This window comes from Zonotrichia albicollis, chromosome 4 (assembly GCF_047830755.1).
Source record: "Zonotrichia albicollis isolate bZonAlb1 chromosome 4, bZonAlb1.hap1, whole genome shotgun sequence".
In the NCBI taxonomy this organism is placed as follows: Eukaryota; Metazoa; Chordata; class Aves; order Passeriformes; family Passerellidae; genus Zonotrichia; species Zonotrichia albicollis.
This window is the reverse complement of record NC_133822.1, coordinates 15,854,343-15,876,808: the sequence shown is the minus strand read 5'-3', so window position 1 is coordinate 15,876,808 and position 22,466 is coordinate 15,854,343. Positions and strand designations below refer to the sequence as shown.

General features: G+C 48.1%; 1 protein-coding gene and 1 pseudogene across 1 annotated transcript in view; one reads left to right on the top strand and one right to left on the bottom strand.

Annotated features, from left to right (window-relative positions):
• Positions 1-22,466, bottom strand: part of CACNA2D4 (calcium voltage-gated channel auxiliary subunit alpha2delta 4) — a 119,972-nt gene that overhangs the window by 2,862 nt on the left and 94,644 nt on the right. The window contains exons 27-35 of the mRNA XM_074538901.1: positions 20,808-20,869; positions 19,708-19,722; positions 17,267-17,311; positions 16,292-16,354; positions 11,064-11,134; positions 10,154-10,229; positions 8,326-8,378; positions 7,334-7,389; positions 1,171-1,288 (exon numbers count right to left, since the gene is read on the bottom strand). Coding sequence (XP_074395002.1) covers positions 1,171-1,288; positions 7,334-7,389; positions 8,326-8,378; positions 10,154-10,229; positions 11,064-11,134; positions 16,292-16,354; positions 17,267-17,311; positions 19,708-19,722; positions 20,808-20,869 — 559 coding nt within the window. The remainder of the gene's footprint in view (positions 1-1,170; positions 1,289-7,333; positions 7,390-8,325; positions 8,379-10,153; positions 10,230-11,063; positions 11,135-16,291; positions 16,355-17,266; positions 17,312-19,707; positions 19,723-20,807; positions 20,870-22,466) is intronic.
• Positions 4,502-9,135, top strand: LOC113458691 (uncharacterized; annotated as a pseudogene).

Genomic DNA, 22,466 nt, shown 5'->3' with positions numbered 1-22,466 from the left:
CCAAACACCTGGATAAAAGATGCCCAAGATGCACCAGAGGCTGTAACTACAAAGAGCCAGGAAGGACACAGCCCCTGCTGCTCCATCCAGCACTGCTGAGGTGCTGCCTCCAGCAGGGGAGGGGCAGCTCCCAGGCTCTGTTTGCAGCACAGATCTGTGACCCACAGAGGTCACTCAGTTCCTCTGGATCTGCCCAGAGATTAACAGAACACCTTGTTATCATCGAATCTGCAATCTCTTCTGAAACAATGTTTGGCAAGGCCCTGGTTTTCCTAGAGCCATGCTGACTAGTGGAGGCTGTTTTTCTAAGCTTTAAGTCTTTCCTTCAGCTGATCCAATACTGAAGACTAGGTAGGATTGTTTTGTGGGCTTTTTTTAAGAAGCAGTTCCAGTCAGATCTGTTTGGAAAAGCTGGATCAGTGGAAATTCATCTTTTTGCCACCTTTCCACACGTGATTGCTGATAGCACTGTGCAACCACTGAAAACAGCCTCTTTTCACAATGCCTTTCCTGTTATTTTCACTATCCATTCACTTACAAGGAAAATAGGAAATAAAAAAGTGGACTCTTGTTTTCAGCTCTTTCAGTCTAACACTTATTTTTTCCCCTATCCCTGGTTTGTTTGTTTGGTTTTTTGGTGTTTTTGTTTTGTTTTTATTTTGTTTCATTTTTTGTTTGTTTGGGTTTTGGGGTTTTTTTTGTTTGGTTTTTTGTTGTTGTTGTTGTTTTGGGTTGTTTTTTTTTTTGTTTTTATAGAAATACAGGAAAGGGGGGAAATGAAAAAGAAAAAGAAAGAAAAGGAAAGCCAAGAGTATTGCAAAAAGCGAAAGTCACAATAAACAGGCTTAGTGGCTTTCTAAGAAGAAAAGTTTTGCCAGTAACATGAAAGAACAGAACAAGTTCCTTTCTGAAATCTATGGAATAGAAAGATATATATATTTAAATGCTGTTCTCTTTGTTCTCCAGCCACCTTTGCTTATTAACACCTTTTTTTTTTTTTTGGTAAGACTCAGTACCCTGCTCTCTTCCCCTCTCTCTGTCCAGTGCGGCTCTGTGGCCAGAGCTGTGGCTGCCGTGGTGGCTGTGCCACCGTGACCCTTCTGATGCTGCTGCCACCCCCGGCAGCCCTGGGACAATGTCCCCAGCTGGAGGGGAAGCTGTGGCTCTTACTTTTGGCAGTCTCCACAGTCGATGAGCCCGTTGGTCTCCTTGATGGCGGGCTCGTAGACGAACACGGGGTACTCGGTGTCGCAGGGCTGCAGCGTGTCGTGCTTCTTGTGCCTGTGAGCTGGGGGAACGAGACAGGGACACATGAGAGGGGCACAGGGACCTGCCCGCGCTAAACGGGGACATCCCAGACTCGGGGATGCACTCTGGAGCAGCAGCGACCCTCCCAAGGTGGCCGGAGCAGAAGAAAGGGAAGGAGATGCTGCAGGAGCAGCCGGGCAGTGATGCCGGCTCCCACTAGGTGGTGTGGGAAAACCAGCCTATGTGAAAATGCCTCCAACATCGTCACATCGCCACCGCAGCCGTGCCCAAACTGCAGCCGAGGGCCCGCAGTGGCCACAGCACCCACGGACCCCTGGCCAGGCAGGAAGGACATTGGGGCACAGCTTTCAAGTGCTCAAAGGAGCTCGGGGGTCCTACTGAAGCAGCCGTGACAATGAAACCCCTCCTGCCCAAGCCAGCCCTGGTTCATTCATGCTGGTTTTAAACACTGAAAGCTGTGCCTGGGCTGGCCCTCTCCCTGTGTGCCTGTGCCCAGGGCAGTGCTCCCTGCAGTGAGGCTCCCATCAGCTGCTGGTCCCTCCTGAGCCCACTGACATTTCCCACAGCAGGAAATTGGAGGGGCTCAATACGTGTCAAGTTAAGAAGAAACCACCAGCAGCAAGCAGATCTGGCCTGAGAGCACAGGGAAACAGATGCCAGCTCTCAGGACCAGCAGAGAGCCCCCTAATGAACAACACCGGCTCCTGGAGGGAGCAGCTGCTCCATCACTTATCAGTCACACCCTGCAGGACTCCCAAACTAATCTGGGGATGAGGGGCAGCCGAACCACCTCACTCAGCCTCCCTCAAGAAGCAAGAGCATTCTTTTGAGGAGTTCAGCAAAATCTGTCTAGCCTGAAACTACTGCCTTGGGCCCTTCTGGCAATTATTTTCTGCAGTTGGAGCAGCAAAGGCAGCTCCTGGCTGTGCAGGACACAGGGGACTGCTGCTGATGGAAATACGAAGCTGTGTTGCTAGGGCAGAGGTGGCTGCGGCTCAGCCAGCAGCAAGCACAAGCAATGGTTTCTGCATCAGCTCTGAGCACAAAGCCTCGCTCTGCAGCCTCCCACCCACACAGCAGCCACGGGCAGGGCTCCTGGGGGGAACAGCGTCCTCCTCACCTGGAGGACGCCCCGTTTACCCCTTGCAGCAGAAGCGCTGAGGGTTTATAGGAAAATGCAGCAATCTGGGTTTTAATCAGCAGATGTGTGGTGAGAGGCACGGAGAGGGCACCCGTGATTGGATGGGGGATTTGCATCCCTGCTCAGAGCAATGGTCTCCTCTCCCCCGGCACTGCAGGCACCTTCTCGCCGAGCCCGCCGTCCAAACAACGTGCATTGCATGAGAGAGAGAAAAACTGCGTGATTTCCTCTGATTTTCCTCTCCACCATGGCAATCCAGCAACACAAGGCATCCATTAAGAGCCAGGAACTGCAGCCCAATCTTGCCTCTAATGCCTGGCCCAGATGAATGTGATGGGCACTCAAACCCCTCCCTGCAGTGCAGAGTCTCTGGTAATTGTACTTTGTGCTTTTCTTCAGGAGTCTCAAAAAGCAGCACTCGGGAGGCTTCAATCCTCCCAGACTGGACCCACCTTTTGGTGCCATGGTGAGGCTCATTTTGCACAGACTCAAAAGCACCCAGAGCCTGACTGCAGCACAATGCCTCGTTCTGTATTCACCCTGGATTCACACTGAATTAATCAGCTCAACTTGTCATTCCAGGGGCCGGCAGCACCTCTGCCACCAGCCAGGAGCTGTCTGCCTGTGCTCTGCCACCATTCCTTGTCCCTCTGTGCAAACCCCACCTGCAGAGGCAGGGAAAAGCCTCTCCCATTCCTGCTGATGGAGAATGCCTCTGACTAGGACCTGGCCAGGGACTGACAGCCCTGAGGAGATCTGGGATGAGCAGAACACCCTGTTTCTGAGGTGAATTTCAAACACTTCTGATGGGGCATGCAGAATATCCCCATTTATGCTGTAAGGAGAGAAGCTGCAAACGCTTTCTGGCTCTGAGCAGCTGCAGGGCTGGTAAGTGTATTCTGGCCAGAAAAGTCCCCAAACTAAGACTAAAGGAGTGTGAGAAACAGAGCAGCATTTCTTTCAGCCTTAATTCACTGGACTGGGGGCTAGGGAAGCAGCTCCAAACCCTGAAGCAGGTGGCCAGGCTATCACAGCCTGGACCAGGGACAGCCCTGCTTGGGGACATGTCTGTGGCAGTTCTTGCTTGTGATGACCACAAAGGTGACCTCATAAAGCTGGGGCAAACTGCTTGCAAGAATTTAACATATGGCTCATGTCATGAGTGGCAAAGAGCCCTGACACATCAGGACCTCATTTTTCCCTGTCCCTGGTAAAGAGTGACATCCTTTACTAGCTCCTGTTATAATATCATATCTTTTTCTAGGATAATATATCCTTTACTAGCTCCTGCTATAACATCATCAAAGCAGACGGAGTTCAAGCAATAGAAAGGACAGTGGTGTGAAGGATGGGTGCAGGGAGGGCTGGATGAGACCATCAGCTTGGAAAATGCAGAATGGAAGCTGATCTGAGGCCTCTCAGCCTTAGCCAGTGTTGGATCAGGGCTGTCATGGTGGGCTTGGAGAACCAGGCCCTGCAAGGGAAAACTCAGTTAAAGAGTCTGCATGAACCACACCCAGGTGTATTTTTAAACTGGCAGAAGTGGCCTGCACAGACTTTAAGGTTTTTTTGTTTGAGGTTTTTTTTTTTTTTTTTTGGCACAAGCTTAATGAAAAGAAGCTGCTTTAAAATCAAACTCCTGCCCAGAGACAAGACCTATGACAGAGATTATGCTTAAGCCTACTGACACTTAATTTGCTGGGAAGCAATGCAGCTGCAGCAGCACTGGGAGGTTCAGAGAAGCCCAGTAGCATGTACATCATCAGCAAAGGGCTCAGGCTGAGCCTCTGCATGCACATACTGGACATCAAAATGTTATCAGCAGCCTCAGAGCCTGCTGGTCAGGGATTAGTAAACAGCCAGAGGAGCTGATAACAAATTGCAAACTTTATAGCAAAGAGTGAGTTAATTCCAGGCTGTCATTGCTACCATCTGCACTTCCAGAAAGACTTTTGTCAGACATTTGGCAACCAATCCTTCTGAGCAGCAAAAGCAGTTGCTGTGCCTTGTTATGAACTACAGAGCCCAGATTGTGAACTCTTTCCCACCAGCATAAATCATGCACTCAAGTCAGAGAATTTACTCTGGGACATGTGACAAAATCTGCCACTTAGTTACCAATATAAAACATAGAATTTAACAAAATATCTTGTAAAATATATTCTGAGTACATTACCATGGAGTAAAAAAAAAAAGAAACTTTTATGATCTATGGAATTCTAGAAATAATTCTTTCTAGGCTGCATGCCTTGGCTGGAAGTATTTTTGGCTTAATTAAAAGCTTTCAAACCTGTGCTGATGTCCATAACAGCAGAAGCCCTTATAAACACAGAGAGAAACTGAGATGCCGAGAGCATAGAAAAATCTGTGGCAGCAAACATATCTTCTCAGCACCTCTGAAAAGCAGATTTGTATGATGAGTGCAGTCTGAATACATCACGCCCATATTCCAACAGCAAGTCTCACCTTCCCAAAAAACAAGAGAACTTGGGAAGCAGAAATAGGCTCAGTGCTGCAGAGCCAGAGGTACACAGTCAGGCAAAGGGGGAGCATTAGATCCCTGATCGTTAATTCCTCTGCACATAACCCGGAAAAAATGTGTGTGCTCAATTTCTCTCTCACAAAATGTCTCCTTCGCTTCATATTTTTCGCATACACCAGCCCTGGCGTGCAGTCAAGAAAATGTTAACATCTCTGGCAAAAATCTACAGCCCCTTCTTAACAACATGTGCAATCCATTTCTTCCAGCCCCAATAGCATTCTTCCACCCTGCTACTCCCCCACACACATGGACACTCTTTTTTTCATCTGCAGACACCCTCTCCTGCTCTTCCTCTTCTCCATCCAGTCAGACACATTCCAACTGTCTCTATTTCTCCATCTCTGTCTCACACATATGTCTTGCTGGGCAGAGAGCAAATTGGCAAACACAAGCTAGATATGGAAGCAGGGAGATACAAACACAGCCACAGTCTGGACTCTGTCTTGGAGGAATTTCTAACTCGCCTGTAGGTGCGGATTTATGAGTTATCAGTTGAACCACTTGAAAGTCCTCCTGCATTATCCCAGAGCTGGGCTGGGATTTATCAGAGGGAGCTAAGCCATGGTGTGTGGAAAAGAAGACTTAAGTTACTTCTTAATAACTACAGCCTACAAGACCTGTGTATTTTCTTCTGCAAGAAGGCACAGGTTGGTCTTTGGTTTGGGAATAGCAGCTGAAAAGAATGGGCCAGCTGGGAAGCACGGTGAAGGACATGCCATGGAACACAGGCCTCAGAGCAATGAGTGATGATGCTGTCTGTGACTGCACTCCTCAGGAGACTCATATGTTCCTTCTTTTATCAATTTCTCAGTGACAGACCTTCCATCACCAGCTCAGCCAGCTAAATGAGCAACAGCATCTCTTCTTTGCAGAGCAGGGAAACAGAGCCAGGCTCTGCCCTGGCCCTGTCACGCCTTTCTGCAAGACCCCCACTGTACAAAGGTGGAAAAAAGTCTTTCCTAGCCTAGGAATTTCTAGTTAATTCTTTTTTTTTTAACTATTAGGTGGTTCTACTTACAGTGATGGAAGACAGCCTTGGCTGGAGAAGTCCCATGACACACAGAGACACAGTGATGATGGAGACACGTGACAGATTCACAGGATGGCAGTGACATGGAGACAGGAATTTGCACACAGCAGTCATGGAGGTGATGTAGGAAAGAGATGAAGGAAGCACAAAAGGAAATGGTGATGAGTAGGACAGCAGTGACATCCCCCCTCCCTTTTTGCTCTCCTCAAGCACAGACTGAATCAGACTATATCACCCACAGAACATGCACAGCAGGAATGTCACACCTGCCTGTTCCCTGAATGAGCAGTCTCTCCTGAACTGCACCTGCTCATCTGACTCTTCCTCACCAATTTCTGCATGGGGCCACTCCTGTTACCCTGATGTGTGTTACACAGCAGCCAGGGCTGCTCAGGGGACAGATGCAGCTTCTACTGCCACCTCTTTGGAGGAGGAGAGTGGGACCTAAACAGCACCCACAGACCTCCTTTTCTACTAGAGGGGAATTTTGCTTTCAAAAAATGACTATTTCCCCATTATGCCAGGAGAATTCAGTGCAGAAGAACCCAGCCTCATAGGTGGCATTGTAGATACCACTGTCTCCACTAAAGTGATCAATAACTAGCAAGATTAATTACAGCCCCTACTTAGCTGTGCAGAGCACATCTCCCCTTTCCCTCTGAGTCTCCTCAGGGCCTTTCACATCCCCCCTGCCTGCAGGAGCTGGGATGGGACTGCAGAGATTCCTGGGGTGTTTCCAGCAGGCAGCACTTCAGCTGCAGGACAGGTCACTGTATTTCAAGCCAGACACTGCTGTTACTGTATTTCAAGCCCCTCAGCTGAACTCAGCTCCTGTGCTGTACCATGTGCCATCATCTTCTCTCTTTCAGAGCAGGTCCAACGGGCAAGAGAAGACCCTCAGTGTGTTATTGAACTCTGAGGTTTCTGTCTGGCTTCCTGGCACCTCTGCTAGGCTCTGGAGAGCCTGCTGTTCCACCTCTGCCCTGCCCAGTAGCAGACTGGAAGGAAGGATTTCCAACTGAAGTATTTTGCAGCTGATGGCCTCTTATCCCCTGCACATAAGATAGGGGTCCTCAGAAAGAAGTGTCTCCCTCTCCTCAGCAAATTACCCTGAGGAGAGCAAGCAGAGTGCTCTGAGCAGCACACACCTCACCCTGACCACCCTGGAATGGGGGTGGAAACGGGGGGAGATGGGGGATCTGGAAGCTGCATTCCAGTGTCTGTGGAGAAAGGGGTGTGGGGCAGAGGGCAGGCTCCCTGCACAAGGCCAGGCTTCCCTGTGCAGTTTCTTCTGTCACCAGTGGCTGCAACACTCACGTGCTGTGGGGTGGCTGGACTCTTGTGTACTCACCATCTGCCAAGTTGTCTGAGTGCCAGAAGCTACTCATGTTAAACTCCAAAAGGAAGCTGTCAAAAGAGCAAGAACAGAGGATGCTTTTTCAGCAGCCTGGAAGGATGCAGGTGTCAGGGAGATGGCCCTGTCGCCCAGTGAGTATCAGTTCAAAAATGTTTACTACAAATTTCTGGCAGTGCAAGTCTGATTTTTTAGATTTTAAAATTTTTTTTTCCCCTCTCCACATGCTAGAATGTCACTTTGAATTGTGGGATCTGTACTGTGAATTATCTGAATGGGCTTTCTCCTTTGTGAGGGGCTTGTCAGTGAAGCAAGGAACAAGGATGTCAGCCCCTGAGGCTGGGAGGGGATTCAGCCACTATAGGACCCACCTGAGGAGCAGGCATGGTGGCCATCAGAAGCCCAGGCTTTGGATGCTTGGAGGTAACTACATGGAAATGTTCGGTAAAACCCTCAGAGCTGGACCTTTAGCACATCTCCCCTTTCGCACACCCTGCAAGCTCAGCAGTGGCACCTCCATCCCAATTTGAGCTTGAACTCTGCTTCACCCCAGAAGTCTGAGGTGAACCCAACCCAGAGCAGAGCCTCCCCTCTCTCCCCCCTTGCCTGGCACTCAGACCTGAGCTCTTGGCTTGCTGCCCTCAGCCCTGTCCCCCTGTGAGAGGAAGATGTGCATCCACTCCTCATAGGCAAGAGGACTCGGCACCGAGGATCTGCACCAAGCCCCAGGAGACCCGAGTCCTATTTCTGACTCAGGCACTTTGTACTGAGTGATTTCAGGTAAATCCCAGCCCCTCTGTGGGCCTCTGCCTCTCAAAATGGCAATGGTAATAGCTTTCTGTCTCCCAGGAGCACAGTGCAGAGCTGAATGTCAGGAGAAGGCTGACAGCACCAGCAAAGCCTCACACAGGGGCTTCCACCTGCAGCTTTTCCAGCTCTTGCCCCTCCTGGCCTGAGCCTCCCAAACACCCCCACCTTTTGGTACTCACATGAGGAAATCACTTATCAGCCACTTCACTGCAGCTACAAAGGCATAAATTGGCTGGAGAACAAAAGAAGAAATGAGAAATACCATAAGGAGCTGGTCAGAGAATTTATAATTGTCATGCAGGACCCCACGTTTTAGACCAAGTCCCTCCACTGATCAGAGCTCTTGAAGACAGGCTGGAAATACAAGGTCTGGGCATCACTGGAAAACGTTCAAAATCCATCAAAAGCCAGCAGAGCTGCCCTGCTACTAATAATACCTCCTCACCCCCTCCCCATGAGGGTCAGGGAGTTTATCAGGAATGTATGAAGGACTTTGAAGATGTAATTGCTTGATGATTTCTCTCCAGCATGGATGACCTTCAGAGCTCAGAGCAGGAGAGAAACACAGCTAAATGGGACAGCACCAGTTTAGGTTGCTTTTGTGTTCTGAGAGCAAGTGGTGTTTCTGGGACAAGTGACAGCACTGCCCAGGATTTAGTATTATCTGCCATTGATTGATTTTGCTTAACTGTGCTTTCATCCAGCTTTTCCTCAAGATGGCATGACTTCTATCATCTTCTTGCTTTTCAGCTACAAATTGGAAATCCAGCATTATCCCAGGGACAATTCATCTGCAGAGGATACTGCTGCTTCTTTTCCTCATGGTAACCACGTCTAATTTTCATCTCCCTCTCTCATAATCATGCCCATGTCCTCAAACCCAAAACAGATGTGGCAGTCACGGGATGCAGGATAATGTTCCATTACTCCCATTACTGATGAATTCTCTTCAAGCAAAATAAATCAGGAAATAGTAAAATGTAGAGATGGTTGGCAATTTGACTGATTTTTATGTCTGTATATGAAAAACTGACTTTTCTTGATTTTTTCCTTTTCAAGGGTTTTGCTAAGAGGGGAAGATGAGAGATGGAGGCTGAATGCTCTCCTTTTTATTTACTTCCAAATTCACCTCATTTTTGGCAGCTCATAGTTTGTGACATTTCTTTCAGTGATCAGGATTAGAAGATATAATCAAGCAAATATTTTCACTACAACCACCATGTGTTATCTAGCCAGCTCAAGTATAGCCATTGCAAACCAGCCATTGTTAAAAGTGCTATTGTTAAGAATGTTGTTAAAAGGCAATATTTTGTTGAAAATTCTTTTACTGGAAAAAAATTACCATGTTACACTGTAAGGGTACTTCCTGCACTCCTTCCAGTATCACAGGATCATAACAGTAATGAATAAATTCCTGTTCGGGGTGTGTCAAGCAGTTTGAAGTGGCTTAAAAGTGTCGAGCAGTTACTTTGTTCTGCTTATTTGAGGCAAGGTTAGGAAGGTGGAGTGGGATTGGAGTATGAGTTTGTATCAGCCTAAAGAGAGGTTGCTTTTGGGTACTTCACTCTGTTAGTTTGTTCCCTGGGCTACCAGCATGCTCCCTCTCCTGCTCCAAGCTCACTCATCCTTCCCCAATGACTGCCAGTTTTCCCCAGATGTTCCCTGACACTGCAACTCTCCTTCTTGAGCTGAGTAAAACCACGCTCTGTAAAAGCATTCCTGTTCATTTCAGCTGCTAGCTGATTGCTGGGCTCCCAGGAGAACCTGCCATAGTTTAGCTCCTGTTCTTTCCTGGTCCTTCCAATTTTCAGTGAGATCCTACATGGCAACAGAGAGCCACATTGCAAACCAACACCAGTGGCCACCACAGCTTCAGGAATCTGCCTGAGGTGAGTTTGGACAGTGCCATCCTGAAAGCAGACATCTCCTGAGGTGTTTTGGGGATTGCTGGAGCTGGCCTGCAGGAGGAAGCCCAGCCAGGGAGGGCAGCATGGAGAGGCTACGTACGCTGAGCAGGGGCCGCGCGCCGCTGTGGTGGTGGTAGGGAACCTTGCACATGGCCTGGTAATCATACATGGTCACCCTGCAGGCAAAACACAACAGGCAGGCAGTCAAAAGCAAGCAATGCAACACCCACGGGACAGACATGTCAGCTTTTCCTCAAAAATGTCAGGTATGAAGTGTTTCCTGGATTCAGGAAAGCAGTGACCTGCTCACACGTGTCTTTGCTGTTTGGCCAGTGCTGGATCTTGCAGAGCAAGAAATACAGGGTCTGGATTAATGTAACTGGGTCAGCACAGGAGGAAATATGTCCCTAATTTCACACAGTGAGTAAAGCAAGCTATGAAGCAGAGGAATTATAATTGTGACTACATCAGGTCCCTCTAGTTCCTGCTTTCAAGCCACTGAAACTCTGAACTCTCTTTTGAGGGAGTGGAGTGAGATGAACAGAGGTATTTTTAAGAGAGAGAGAGATGTGGTCAGCCAGCTGCAATGCTGCATCTGTGGGGCTCTCAGACAACCACTCCCCAGAAAGGCCTTCTGAGTGGCAGGAGGAACTGAAGCACTTCTGTACCCAAAATGCCAAGAAATGTTTCCCATAACATCTTGCCCTGGGAAAGAAAGAGAAGCAGCTGCTCTCTGGCCACACAGAGGTTGGAAGTTTCTGTCTCTCTCTGTGTTTTGCAGCAGGTGGAAGAGCAAGAGATGAGGAGAAACAGTGTGTGTGCTGATGATGACTGAGCCAGGCAGCAGATGGGGCAGGTAGCTAAAGGAGCTCTTGTGTCTGGATAATAGAGCCACCAGCACCACCAGCATGTGCATTTTTCCTGCTCAAGTGCTTCTGAGAGGGACCAACATGCTCTGACCCACACAGCAGCAAAGAACAAGGAGCACAGTGTGGAGATCCCCCACTTACCGCCTGAACATGCCCATGTTTAGCAGTTGGGTCATCACTGAGCCATCCACTGCACCAAAAAATTTTCCAGTCTGCAAGCAAAAAAAGAGAAAAATAGAATAAACTGTAAATTTTCCAAATGCTTGATGGCTCCAGCTGATCTAGCTTGTCTGGAGGCTGCTGTACACAAGGAGGGTTTTTGTAAGGAGGCAATGCTGAGCTTTGTCCTTTGGCTGGTTGGAAAGCTTGAGGGAGGACTTCCCTCAACACCAGCTGGGCATTCTGCACCATTCCTACCACGCTTGGAAAAGATTTAGCCCACATAAGTCCCTGTGGCTTGTCAGAAAAAGACAGACTCTCAAGCTGCAGAGACCCAGGCATGCTGAATCACTGGAGGCCTGGACTCTCTCATGAGCTATTGGGAATTCATATTCTCTGGAATGGCTGAGTCTTCCATCTGAGCCTCTCTTCTATTCATGGCACTGTGGTTTTGCAAAATTCTGCTCTCCTGCTGCCCTAGGTGAAATGACCCACCATGCACGAGTGTGATGTACAGATTTCTTAGGTAGCAAATGCAGTATTACAGCTCACTGCTGTGTGAGTTCTGAGCAGGCAGTGGCCCAAACAACACCACACAAAGCCACCCATCCCTGTAGCTTACATACTGTGCACTGGCACAGCTAGAACTAAGTTGCATTTGGGGGGACAACGACCCCCAGTCCTGCTTGCATGCCTGAACTAAAGGTGGGGCTTGTGGCCCTCTGGTTCCATGTGTGCCCTGGAGTCCAAAACCTCAAATAAGGACCCAATCTCAAATCTGCTAACTGCTGCTTTAAAGATTTCTTCAAACAAATAATTCTGGCCTTCCTGATTACAAAACCATGACAAATATATTGCAAAATGCTTCAAACCTGTCAAGTCAACTGCTTTGTTCACAGGGAAGTAAATGAAATATTTGTAATAATAAAAGTGCAGATATGAGCTGCCCTCTGTTTTCCTGGCTCATGGGTCCTGACAGAGTAAATAGCTCCCATGTTTTATGGAAGCATTCACACAGTCTGGGATATTTTGCTTTTCCACTGATAGGCTAGCAGTCATTTAGCATGTATTAGCAGATGACAGATGACTTCATTTATTTGAGTGGGACATTTCCACAAAAAAAGTGCAAACCCTTAGGCAGATTTACCTAAGATCACATGGTAATCATCTAACAGTAGTGTTACATGGTTATGAGCCTCTTCCCAAAAGGCTTTAGAAGTCATTTCACTGCACAAATTGATGCATAACATCAGCTCCCCTTCGAGCATTTAGGCTGTAATCATCTCAGACACTCCAATGTGCCTGAGCAAGCACTAACTTTTTTCACCTCCCTCGCTCTTTCAATCTGATTAGGGTGGGAGCTGCTTCCATTTAATACCAGTCTGCAGACCCAGCAGTGAGATTTAACAGAGTGCAAGCTGCAGGCAGTGGGGCAAGGCTGTAAATGAAGCCCATCCTGTCAAGAGATGCTGATGTCTGGTCAAATTTCTCCATGCAGGACATCATTTGTATAGGTGTAAAAATGAGCAGCTATTAGTGCAAGTGAGAGTATGGCCAAGGAGTGTGTTCAGAAAGGCATCAGCAAACTGGCCTCCAACAGCAAACCAGACATTCAGAGCTTGCTGCTGTTTTAGGTACCCCATGCAGGCAGTAACACAGAAAAGCATCACTTGGCAGAAACCAAAGCTGTCCCATACTGGAGAAACATTTTGTAAAGCAGCTCTCATTACATCCTGCTTCCTCCAGTGACTGCTGCTCTCCTAGACATCCCTCTGCTGTGTTTCTCCTAACTCCCATCTCTGGGCAAGTTTCCAGAGGCCTTGCCATTTCAGAGGTTGACAGCACGAAGCATTGCTCTGACATCCTGCATGACACAGGCTGTGTCACTGCCCCCTGCAGCTGAGTGTGCACAGGCACATGTGCAGCAAAGACACACAGCCCAGAGCACACATGTGACTCAAAAGCTACATCACTGCTCACATGCATCCATGCTTTGCTGGCTCATTGAGCAATTTACACTTTTAGTACACTCAGAAGCTGCAGACAAACAGGATCTGCCCAATTGCCCAGGCTTTGGGCAAGCAGGCAGCCTCCTCCTCCTCCAGCATGGCTCAAACAGAGCCAGCCCTTGTCTCTCCACAAGCTCTGAGCTCTGGTGGCAGCCTGGCCTTTTGGCTGCCTCTCTGCAGCCTGCTCCTGGAGTCCCACCTGGGCAGGGCTTGCAGACATCCTCTGCAAAATGCCTCAGGCAGAAGGCAGCAATCCTAGAAAAAGAGGTTTAGTGAGAGAGGGAACATCTGGATGCAGCAGGCGGAGGGAGCTCAAGACCTGGGATCCACAGCTGTGCCTAGGACTGGCAGCAAAATACAGCTAAAAACTCAGGGGTGGCTGTGGGGCCACGGCTGCAAACATGACAGAAAATGCAGAGCAGCCCTCCCTGCAGCACAGCCTGACCCTGCCACTTATTTTCCCTTCCTCCCAGAGCACCTGGTCCTCACTCACTCCCTTCTCCTGGCTCTGTGTTTTAACTCTTTGCTCCTTCTGGGATGAGGCTGCATGGGGAGATTAGCTCGAATTAAGAGATTAACCATTCTTTCCCAAGTAATCCTGCAGGGAGCTTCCAACTTGTCACTCATTAAAATCCTGAGTCCCTTTTCCATGGTGGTTTCCAATTGCCAGTAAGCTTCCTGCTGCCTTCACACAGAGGTTATTAGAGCCAATCCCTCCCCCTGATCCCCCATGCCAAGGGCAGAGGAGAGCAGAGCCTGAGCCTTACTCCCCTCACCCTGCTCTGATTTCCAGTGTGGTCACCCAGGGAAGGAGGTGCAGACAGCAGGCAGCTCTGGCAGGCAGAAAAGCCAAAATACCCACAAAAACCCAGGTACAGGATTTTTTGGGGCTTTTTTTAAATGGATGCCTTAAGGAAAGACTAGAGAATGAGACAGGGAAGGCCACACAGCAGCAAGTGATCCATGCAGCAACATCCAGGTGGAATCTAGGAAATCCAGGATATTGATTTAGTGCTGTCTTGAATTCCCTGTAGGTTTAATGGTGTGAGGACTCATGGTGTCACCAGGAGATAAAAACAGTAACTGGAGCAGGATAAAGAAATCAGAAAAAAAAGCAGTGGTGAACTCTGGGAAGGTAAAAGCTGGAGGAGGACAGCTCTGGTGCTTGCCAAAATGCCTTATCTTGGAGGGATGTGGATAATGTTTATAATTTACCCAAATCCACTATAATGCCATGTGTCTGCTAGTCAGATCTTTCAGAGATGAGCTTTGGAAAAATCTATTTTCCATAAGATGCAGGAAAAAGTACTGAGGCAGAGCCCAGGAGGGTAATGCTGAGGACACACAGGTGACATGGTAGCTAAAGGGTGTAGCTGAGGGACACATGTCATAGGAGGCAGTAAAATGTCTTTGAAAATGCCATGGGTATCAGAGGAGAAAGCAATTCCCAAGACCACCAGCCCATCCCAAAAACTCAGTAGGGCCTGGCCACCCAGAGGGGGGAGCCAATGCAACTTTTACAGCATTTCTCCCCCTTAGTCTTCAAATTCTATTTGCATTTTTGGCTTTTGGCCCACATCATTGAAGGGACACTTCTCCCAGACTGTTCAGTGTGCTGGGTAGGGCACTTCTCACTTTCCTACAGAAAAGAGGTTGGTTATCCCTTGCAATAAGCCCCCCTTGGTATCTGTCTTTATCCCCCCTGGTGCCTCTGTGTTGCTGATTGGTTTTGCTCTGTGACTCTCAGAATCTCATCTCAGCCTCTCTGAACTCACTGTGCAGTGCCTGCAGAATGCACAGTCTCACTTTTTTCTTTTGCCAGCCCATTCTGAATATGCTAACCAACCCAAGTCCAGGTGGGAAACCGTGGGAAACCATGGGACTCACATAGCTGATGTTTTCCATCTGAATAGCCCTCTAAAAATTCTTCTTCTTTCTCTTCTGTCCCAGCTACTTTTAGATCAATGTCACTACTTCATGCTTCACTGTTTCACCAGGTTCTTGTAAGGGACTCTGTTCAAGGCTGAAGAGAACTGAAATTCTACAGGTTATCCAGTCTCTCTTATCTCCTGATTTTGCCATGCTATCAAAGAACTGTAGCTGATAAGTGTTCTTCCTTCTGGAAGCTGTGCTGCTGGTGCCAATCATCCACCAGGAGGTCTGTTACCTTAATTTCCATTTCCATGTGACCTATTTGTCACATCTTGAAGAAAGTAATTTCTGGGAGTGGATCTGCTCCCTTTTGGAAATACCCAAACTGCATTTGTTAACACGAGTACAATGACAATTTTAATGAAACTCCATGATTCTGTCAGTATAAAAATCCCTTCATTTCCCACTTCTCTAAGCCCACTCTTACTATTGACTTATTGCTTTGTAGTTTATGAGACTGTTCCAACATATCACTTTCTGATGTCCAGAACTATAGGGTTGAATTATTTTGAAAGAAGAAGCTCTGTGGTGAATTTATCAGAGAATGGAAAAGTGCAGCTCAACCATGCAGTGGCTGGTAGTACTGCCTTTACCCAGCTGCACAGGATGTCACATCAAACTTGCACCCCTTCAGCTCCCTAGAAATGGCTGTGGAATCATACATCTTATTCTTATTTCTATTCTGAGCCTTTTCCCTTGCTCCTTTCACCTTTGCAAGTTCAGTAAATTTTCCAGTTCTACAGGTGTGTTCCTGTTTCCAATTTACTTAAATTATATTGTCTTCGTTTTTTGCCTTTAGCATTTTGCTCTTACCATCCTCTCAGTTTTCCTTTCCTGAAGAACACCTTCTTTGGCTTCAGAAGCACTCAAAAGTACTGCTCCCTTCCCTTCCCTTCCCTTCCCTTCCCTTCCCTTCCCTTCCCTTCCCTTCCCTTCCCTTCCCTTCCCTTCCCTTCCCTTCCCTTCCCTTCCCTTCCCTTCCGCTCAGATCATCTTTCAATAGCATCTGTGCCAAGGGAACAGAGTCTAATTTCCTTTCTTCTGATCAAAAGATATTTTGACTAGTTTCTTCCTTATCTCTGCAAACTCCTTCCTCACCTAGGATGTGCTGTCACTCTGCTGGGAGCCTTCCCCCTCACTGTGCAGTTTAATTTAATTACACCCAGCCACCCTTATTACACAATTCAGCTTCATTTGTTTTAAGCAGCTCTGGTGGGTTATTCAGGAACAAGCAAACCCCACTCTCCTCCTTCCCCTATGCTCTCTTACCTCTTCAGGTATTTTGGAAACAAGTATAAAGCCATTGTTGTCAATGAGGAAGCAGTTCAGAATCTGCAGAGATGGAAGAGAAGCAATATTAAAGATGGTTTTTATGGCTGTTTGTGTTCAGGATGGAGCAGTGTGGGTTTGTGATGATGCCAATAGCCTTGGCATTTCCATGCAAGCCCCACAGCTCAGCTACCATGAGTTTTACACAATTCTTTCCCCTCTCTGCCTCCATTTTGAGGGATGGGGTCCATGAGCTGTGACAGGTTTTTTCTCTAGCTGGGGCTCTGTGCAGGCCTAGCAGGCTGTGAGCCACACTTAAGGAAGGCAAGGCATCCTTCAGGAAGAGACAGGATATCTGTAGTGCTCTTCTGTTTAGTAATATGGTATCTAATACTTTCCATCTTCAGATGTCAGAGTTTTATAACCACTCACAAAATAACCCTCTCCCCACCACTGAGTATCACTGCTGATCTACTTTATTTTGCAAAGCAGGAAATAGAGGCACAGAGTTTAGATGAAAACCCTTTCCTGCAGGGAAAACCAGGAAGCAGAGAAAATCCTACATGAACACACAACAAAAAAAAGCTCTGGTGATCTCACTTTTCAGGGCAGAGGAGCTCCTGTCTCACATATTCCTGATACCAAGGCTGAAGCAGTGGCATAAACACAAAGACAGTGTCCAGCATGCATGTCATGCTGCGAGACACTTTTTTTGGGAAGATCTGGGATGCCAGGGAGACAGACTGAAAGGAGATGGACTTTCACTGGCTGGAATCCCAATGTCTCTACCCTGGCCCAGCTGGGGGAAGACCTAAATGCAGATTTGTCTCAGTATTATGAGATCCTGCCCCCCAGCTGTGCAAACTCTTGTGAGGAGACAACAGGCACTGCCTTTTTTGGGGCACAGAGATCTCCATAGAGCAGGTGGTCAATGACACCCACCACAGGTACAGAGAAGAAACTGAAACAACTTACATCATCCTGACAGCTGAGTGGACAGGCACCGTCAAAGCCACTGCACTGCAAAGGGAAAGCAGAGAATTAACCATGCTGTGAAGGAAACTTCCCAGTCTGACCATGCAGTCACTCCCCCACCACCAGAGGCTTTCAGTGCTGGGACTGAGGCAGCAGCAGCTACAGTGACCCCACAGGTCTCTGGCTCCCCACACACCCCACACTCACACAGCCAGACAAGTTTTCCTTGTTCAACTCCACGTTTCCCATAGCAGGCTCTCAGACATCTGAACATTAAATCAATTTATTAATGGTGCAGTAACACAGAAAGAGCTTGAGCCTGTGTCTCTGAGGAGGGGCCCCAAACAAAGGAAACTGAGCTTTTATACCCTCACAGCCCATGTGTGATCATCTGGGGTCATCCTGCTGGGACATCTGCTCCTGCTGTGTCTCCAGGTGGCCAGGACACCTGGCTGTCCCTCGTGTCCCCGCGGTGCCCTTTGTTGTGCAAAGGGTCAGTGCCAGGTCACAGCCTTGCCTGGGGCTCCCAGAGCTCAGCCTGCAGCTGCAGCCAGAGCCCCCTGCACTGAGGGCGTCCCTCAGCACATGGCTCATCTTACTGTCCCCCCTTGGGACTGCTGGGCTGAAGGTTTGCAGAACAGCATCCCAGGCAGCTCTGCAATTCCGCTGGCATTTCCACCAGGACAGGCTTGGCAGCACCCCCAGGTCAGCCACTCCAGCTCCCCGCCTCTGCCAGCACCATCCCTCTCCTGAGGGCTCAGATCCTGCCCCTGCCTCCCTGACATGTGCCCAGCAGGACCTGTGCACTCCAAGAAAGGGCAAAAGCAAAGGTTATTGTGCACCAGGGAGAAACCAGCATGCATTTCAGCATCTGTTAGTATCTGGACTAAGAACATAGCATGGTATTTTAGATCAGGGTTCTTCTCAGGCAGGGATTTTTTTGTTGTTGTTGCTGTTGGTTTCTTTATTCTCCAGACAGCTAATGATAAAATAGGATGTGAATGGTGCACATGTAGCCCAAGGCAGCATCCACTTATTTCATTTAGAAATTCTGCGTAGTGGACTTGACATGTGTTTCACAACACTGAACTGGGTGGGCACACGAGGGGTTAAGTGGTGAGTAACAAAGCCCTTCAGGTGCTTATTGATTTCATAATTGTTCAGAGTTTGCGGTGGCTGCATGTGTCTCTCTCTTTGTGTTATTTTTTAATTCTATTTCCTCCACTAGCAGAGGGAAGAAAGCTGACACAGTGTTGCCTTTTCTGTGCATGGAGTCCCCTTCCTGGCAGAGGTTTTCTGGGGTCGGGGAAGGACACTGACATAGCACACAGCCTGTCTGCTCTCAGCCTGCTACCCACTATTTCCTCAAAACCCTTAGACATAAAATCCAACCCCTTTTCTGGGTGATTCTCAGTAGCAAGAGGTAAATTGGCCATTCTAGACCACAAGATCGTAACTTTCAGTTAGAATTTGTTTCTCCCCTTGAGTTTTCCAAAACAAAACCAGTTTTCTGTCCCTCTGTTCAAACTCAGAGGAGGTTTGGAGATGTCTGAGTTTGTTTCAAGTCCCACAGCTTTGCAATATCACATGCTCACACTATGAATCCAGCTGGCTTTTTGAGACTCTAGGGATGATGGTTTAAAAAAAAATTCCTTTATCCACAGTTGCAAGCACCAGCTCACCCCTGCCTCACCACAAAGCAACACATGGTTGTTTTATTTCCCTGGATGTATTCCTAGAGGTCACCTTGTGCTTCACCCTGGCAGGTTGTTTCCTTTGGTCAGCAGAGAAACGTGGTCACAACAAACCACAGTTATGGCCTTGGGGGATAACAAATACAGAGCCCAGGGTTCAGATATCAGCAGAGAAACGTGGTTACAACAAACCACAGTTATGGCCTTGGGGGATAACAAATACAGAGCCCAGGGTTCAGATATCAGCACAGAAACCCAGGTGAACCGCAGTGGTTCTCCACAAGAAGGGCTCACATCTCACACATCCTCCTCAGCAGTGTGGGGGCTGAGTCTCCCTTGCAGGCCTGGAGCGGTTCCTGCAGTGCCCTGTGCTGGGCTGGCCCTGCAGCAGCAGCAGCACAGCCAGGACCCTGCTTTGAGAGCACTGGCAGCCTGAGAGGGGCAGAACTGAGCCTGTGCTCCCTGCCTTCTCTGAGATGACATCTGCTGCTCCCTCCTCAGAGACTAGCCCACCGCACAGCATCCTCCTGCTGTTGGTCAGGTCTCTGTGACCCAGAGCACTCTGAGCTTTGCCAAAGACACTTAATTACTGTGAAGACAAACACAGCCTGTGACAGGTTTGGACCCTCTCCAGAGGCTAGAGACAAGGGACAGTGCCTATGATATGCTGGCACACAAATGACACAATTAGGAAGCCAAGCCAGGCATGCCAGGATGCCTCCCTGTCCCCAGCTTTTGTCCACTTACGTCAGTGTCATTGGGCTGGGAGGCACAGCATGGACATCCAGAGCAGCACAGCATCAGTGAGGCAGGAGAGAGAGAGAAAACAAAATCTGTTAGTCATTCCTCTGTCCAACAGTGCTCACATCCTGGGAAAGCACATGAGCCTTTTTCACACCAGCACCTACCAGGGCCACAGCTCACAGCCACTTGGCACACAGGCCTCCTTCACCTGCTTTCATAAGGCCTCCCAGCTCCACTTAACACCCATGAGGGCTTGTTTGTGTGAGAGCTGCCTGGCTGTGGCCCTGAGCAGGGTGTTTAAAATGAAGCTCTCAGTTGCTGTTTCAGGATCGCTCATGTGCTTTGCAGAAATCTTTTTAGCTCAGGTTAGGTTTATGTGATCCCCACCTGCGAGGATGCTCCTGCCCTCCCACCTTCTCTGTCATCCCTGTGTGATGACAGTTCCCTCTCCTGACAGCAGAGAGCTGCTTCTGCTGTGTGCTGCTGCAGTCCTGTCATGCTCACCCCTCCAGCACACCCCCTGAAAGCAAAGCCTGGGAAGAAAGCCCCTGGGTGATGGGGGAAAGGTGTTTCATTTGTCTTGTTCTCCAGACCAGGGGAGTTGTTTTAATTATTCCACTTCCTTCAATCCAGAAGAGTATCTAATATTAGGACAACATCAAAAGCTTATCCCTGGAGCAAATAATTTTTATTTTGGCAAGCTGGCAGTGTTTTGTTATCATTATCAAGATGATAAGAGAAGGCAGTAGGTTTTTTTTCTGTGCGCCCAAAATTGCAGATTTCCATGAGTCTTCTGAAAGGCTGAATGAGCAGAAGCATATTTCCACAATTAAATGTGTCACATGCAGCACAGCTAATGCCAGGCCAGGATGCTGACACTGTCACCACGGCATCTGCAGAACAGACTCATGGCTCACACGGCATTAGTGCTGTCAAAGGATTACAGAAATGTGTGACTTCAAACTAATCTACTTCATAAATCTTTTAATATGAATTCCACAAAAGCCCTCATTAAAATGCCATCATGTGTGATGTAACATAGCATTGACCTTGCTGACAAAGAGCACTAAATTGTGTCTCTGCATGACTGCTGATGCTCTTACCTGTTGCATGGCCATCCAAAACTTGCGTTGGAGCAAATCCAGCCTTATTTGCACACCCACAGCTGCAGGGAACAACAAAAAAGGAGAGAATCAAAAGAGGAGCGTTAAAGACAAATACAAGTTGGGAAAACAGGAGTAAATATTTGCCCAAGGTGATGGGATGGAAATCACAACTGCAACCTGCCTCCAAGTGTGAATGGTGAGCGCTGAGTCAGACTGCCAAGTGAGAGTCAGAGGTTTAACAAGGGAGAGGAAAAGGGGACACTGACTGTACCAAGGTACTGAGATTTCCTTCACACTAAACACTATGAAGCTACAAACAGATCAACAACAACACCACCATCAAAAAAAAAAAAAATCCCCCAAAAGGCCCTCCCAGGGTGGCATGAGCTTTTGCCTTTGTCTTTTTACGGATGTTTGTGATTGCCCCAGCCTCAACTCTTACACCACACAGCATCAATCAGAGATAAAGTAGGCCAGTGAGGAAGGGATTAATTTGAAAACCCACCTGTCTCAAGGGGGAACCACAGAGATTTAGGTTTTTCCTAAGCCACTACAAAAGCACAGAATAATGAATGCCACTTGACAGGAAGTCGATTATGAATAGTGATTTGTTACCTGGTCCCAGCCTAGTGCACGGTGGGCTAAGCAGAACTCTGTGTATGTGTGTTTCTTAATGAAGTGTGTCCCAATTTCCTGGCTTAATTTCCCTTCTATTCCTAGCACCATGCTCCTGAATAAAGGCAGAGTTGCAGAGGAGAAGGAAGGGTGCAGGGTCTCCCTGACAGGACAAGCTGGCTGTCCCTGGGTTGGCTGCCTACAAGCACACACAATAACCAGGGCAGTCGTGCACAGCCTGGCGTGGTGATGGGGAACAACTGGGCTGTGTGTCAACTACTTCAATCCAAGAGCTCTGGAGGAATTACAGCCTCAAGCAGGACCTTGAAATAGAATATAGAGTGCAAGTGAGGGAGAAAAAGTAATACAGGGAGGGAGATCTGGGGCCTTTTTCACAACCACCAATATCAGGAGGATGAAGTATTGCTGTTTCTACAGATTTCCTCTGAATTAAAAGGAGCTTCAAAGGGGGGAACAGATCCTTTAAATCTGAATCATGCTATGTGGGTGCTTTTAAGCTAACAGTGTGATCTGATGCTCTAATTCAAATGGGGATAAATTAAAACTGGAGTATGCAATGCTGTATTTTCTTGCCTCATGTACAGAGACCCTAGCACCTGGCATCAGCTCTGTGTTTTATACCAGTGTCCTTGTCACATTCCTACTGCTGGTACATCTTACCAATCCCATGTATCAGAGGCACATTTCTCATCCAGCTCTCCCTGCTGTAAACTGAATCTGACTGCCTGTCTGTGGGGGAAAGGAATGATTCTCTGGAGCTGCACTGCCCGAAGCCTCGCAGAGCACAAACCAGGCAGGACAAAGAATGCAAACACAGGAGGAAGGACAGGGCTGAGCTGGCCTGGGTGAAGATTGCCCAGCTTCAGGGAGGCTGTGGCAGGCATGGTTTGGCTTGGTGCCTGCTGACAAACCGACACGCCATGACAGCAGGCAAGCGGTGCTGTTGCTGCTGAGTCCCATGAGGCCCACGCACCCAATTTGGTACACAGCTTTAAATAAATTCATCCTTTCAAACCAGCT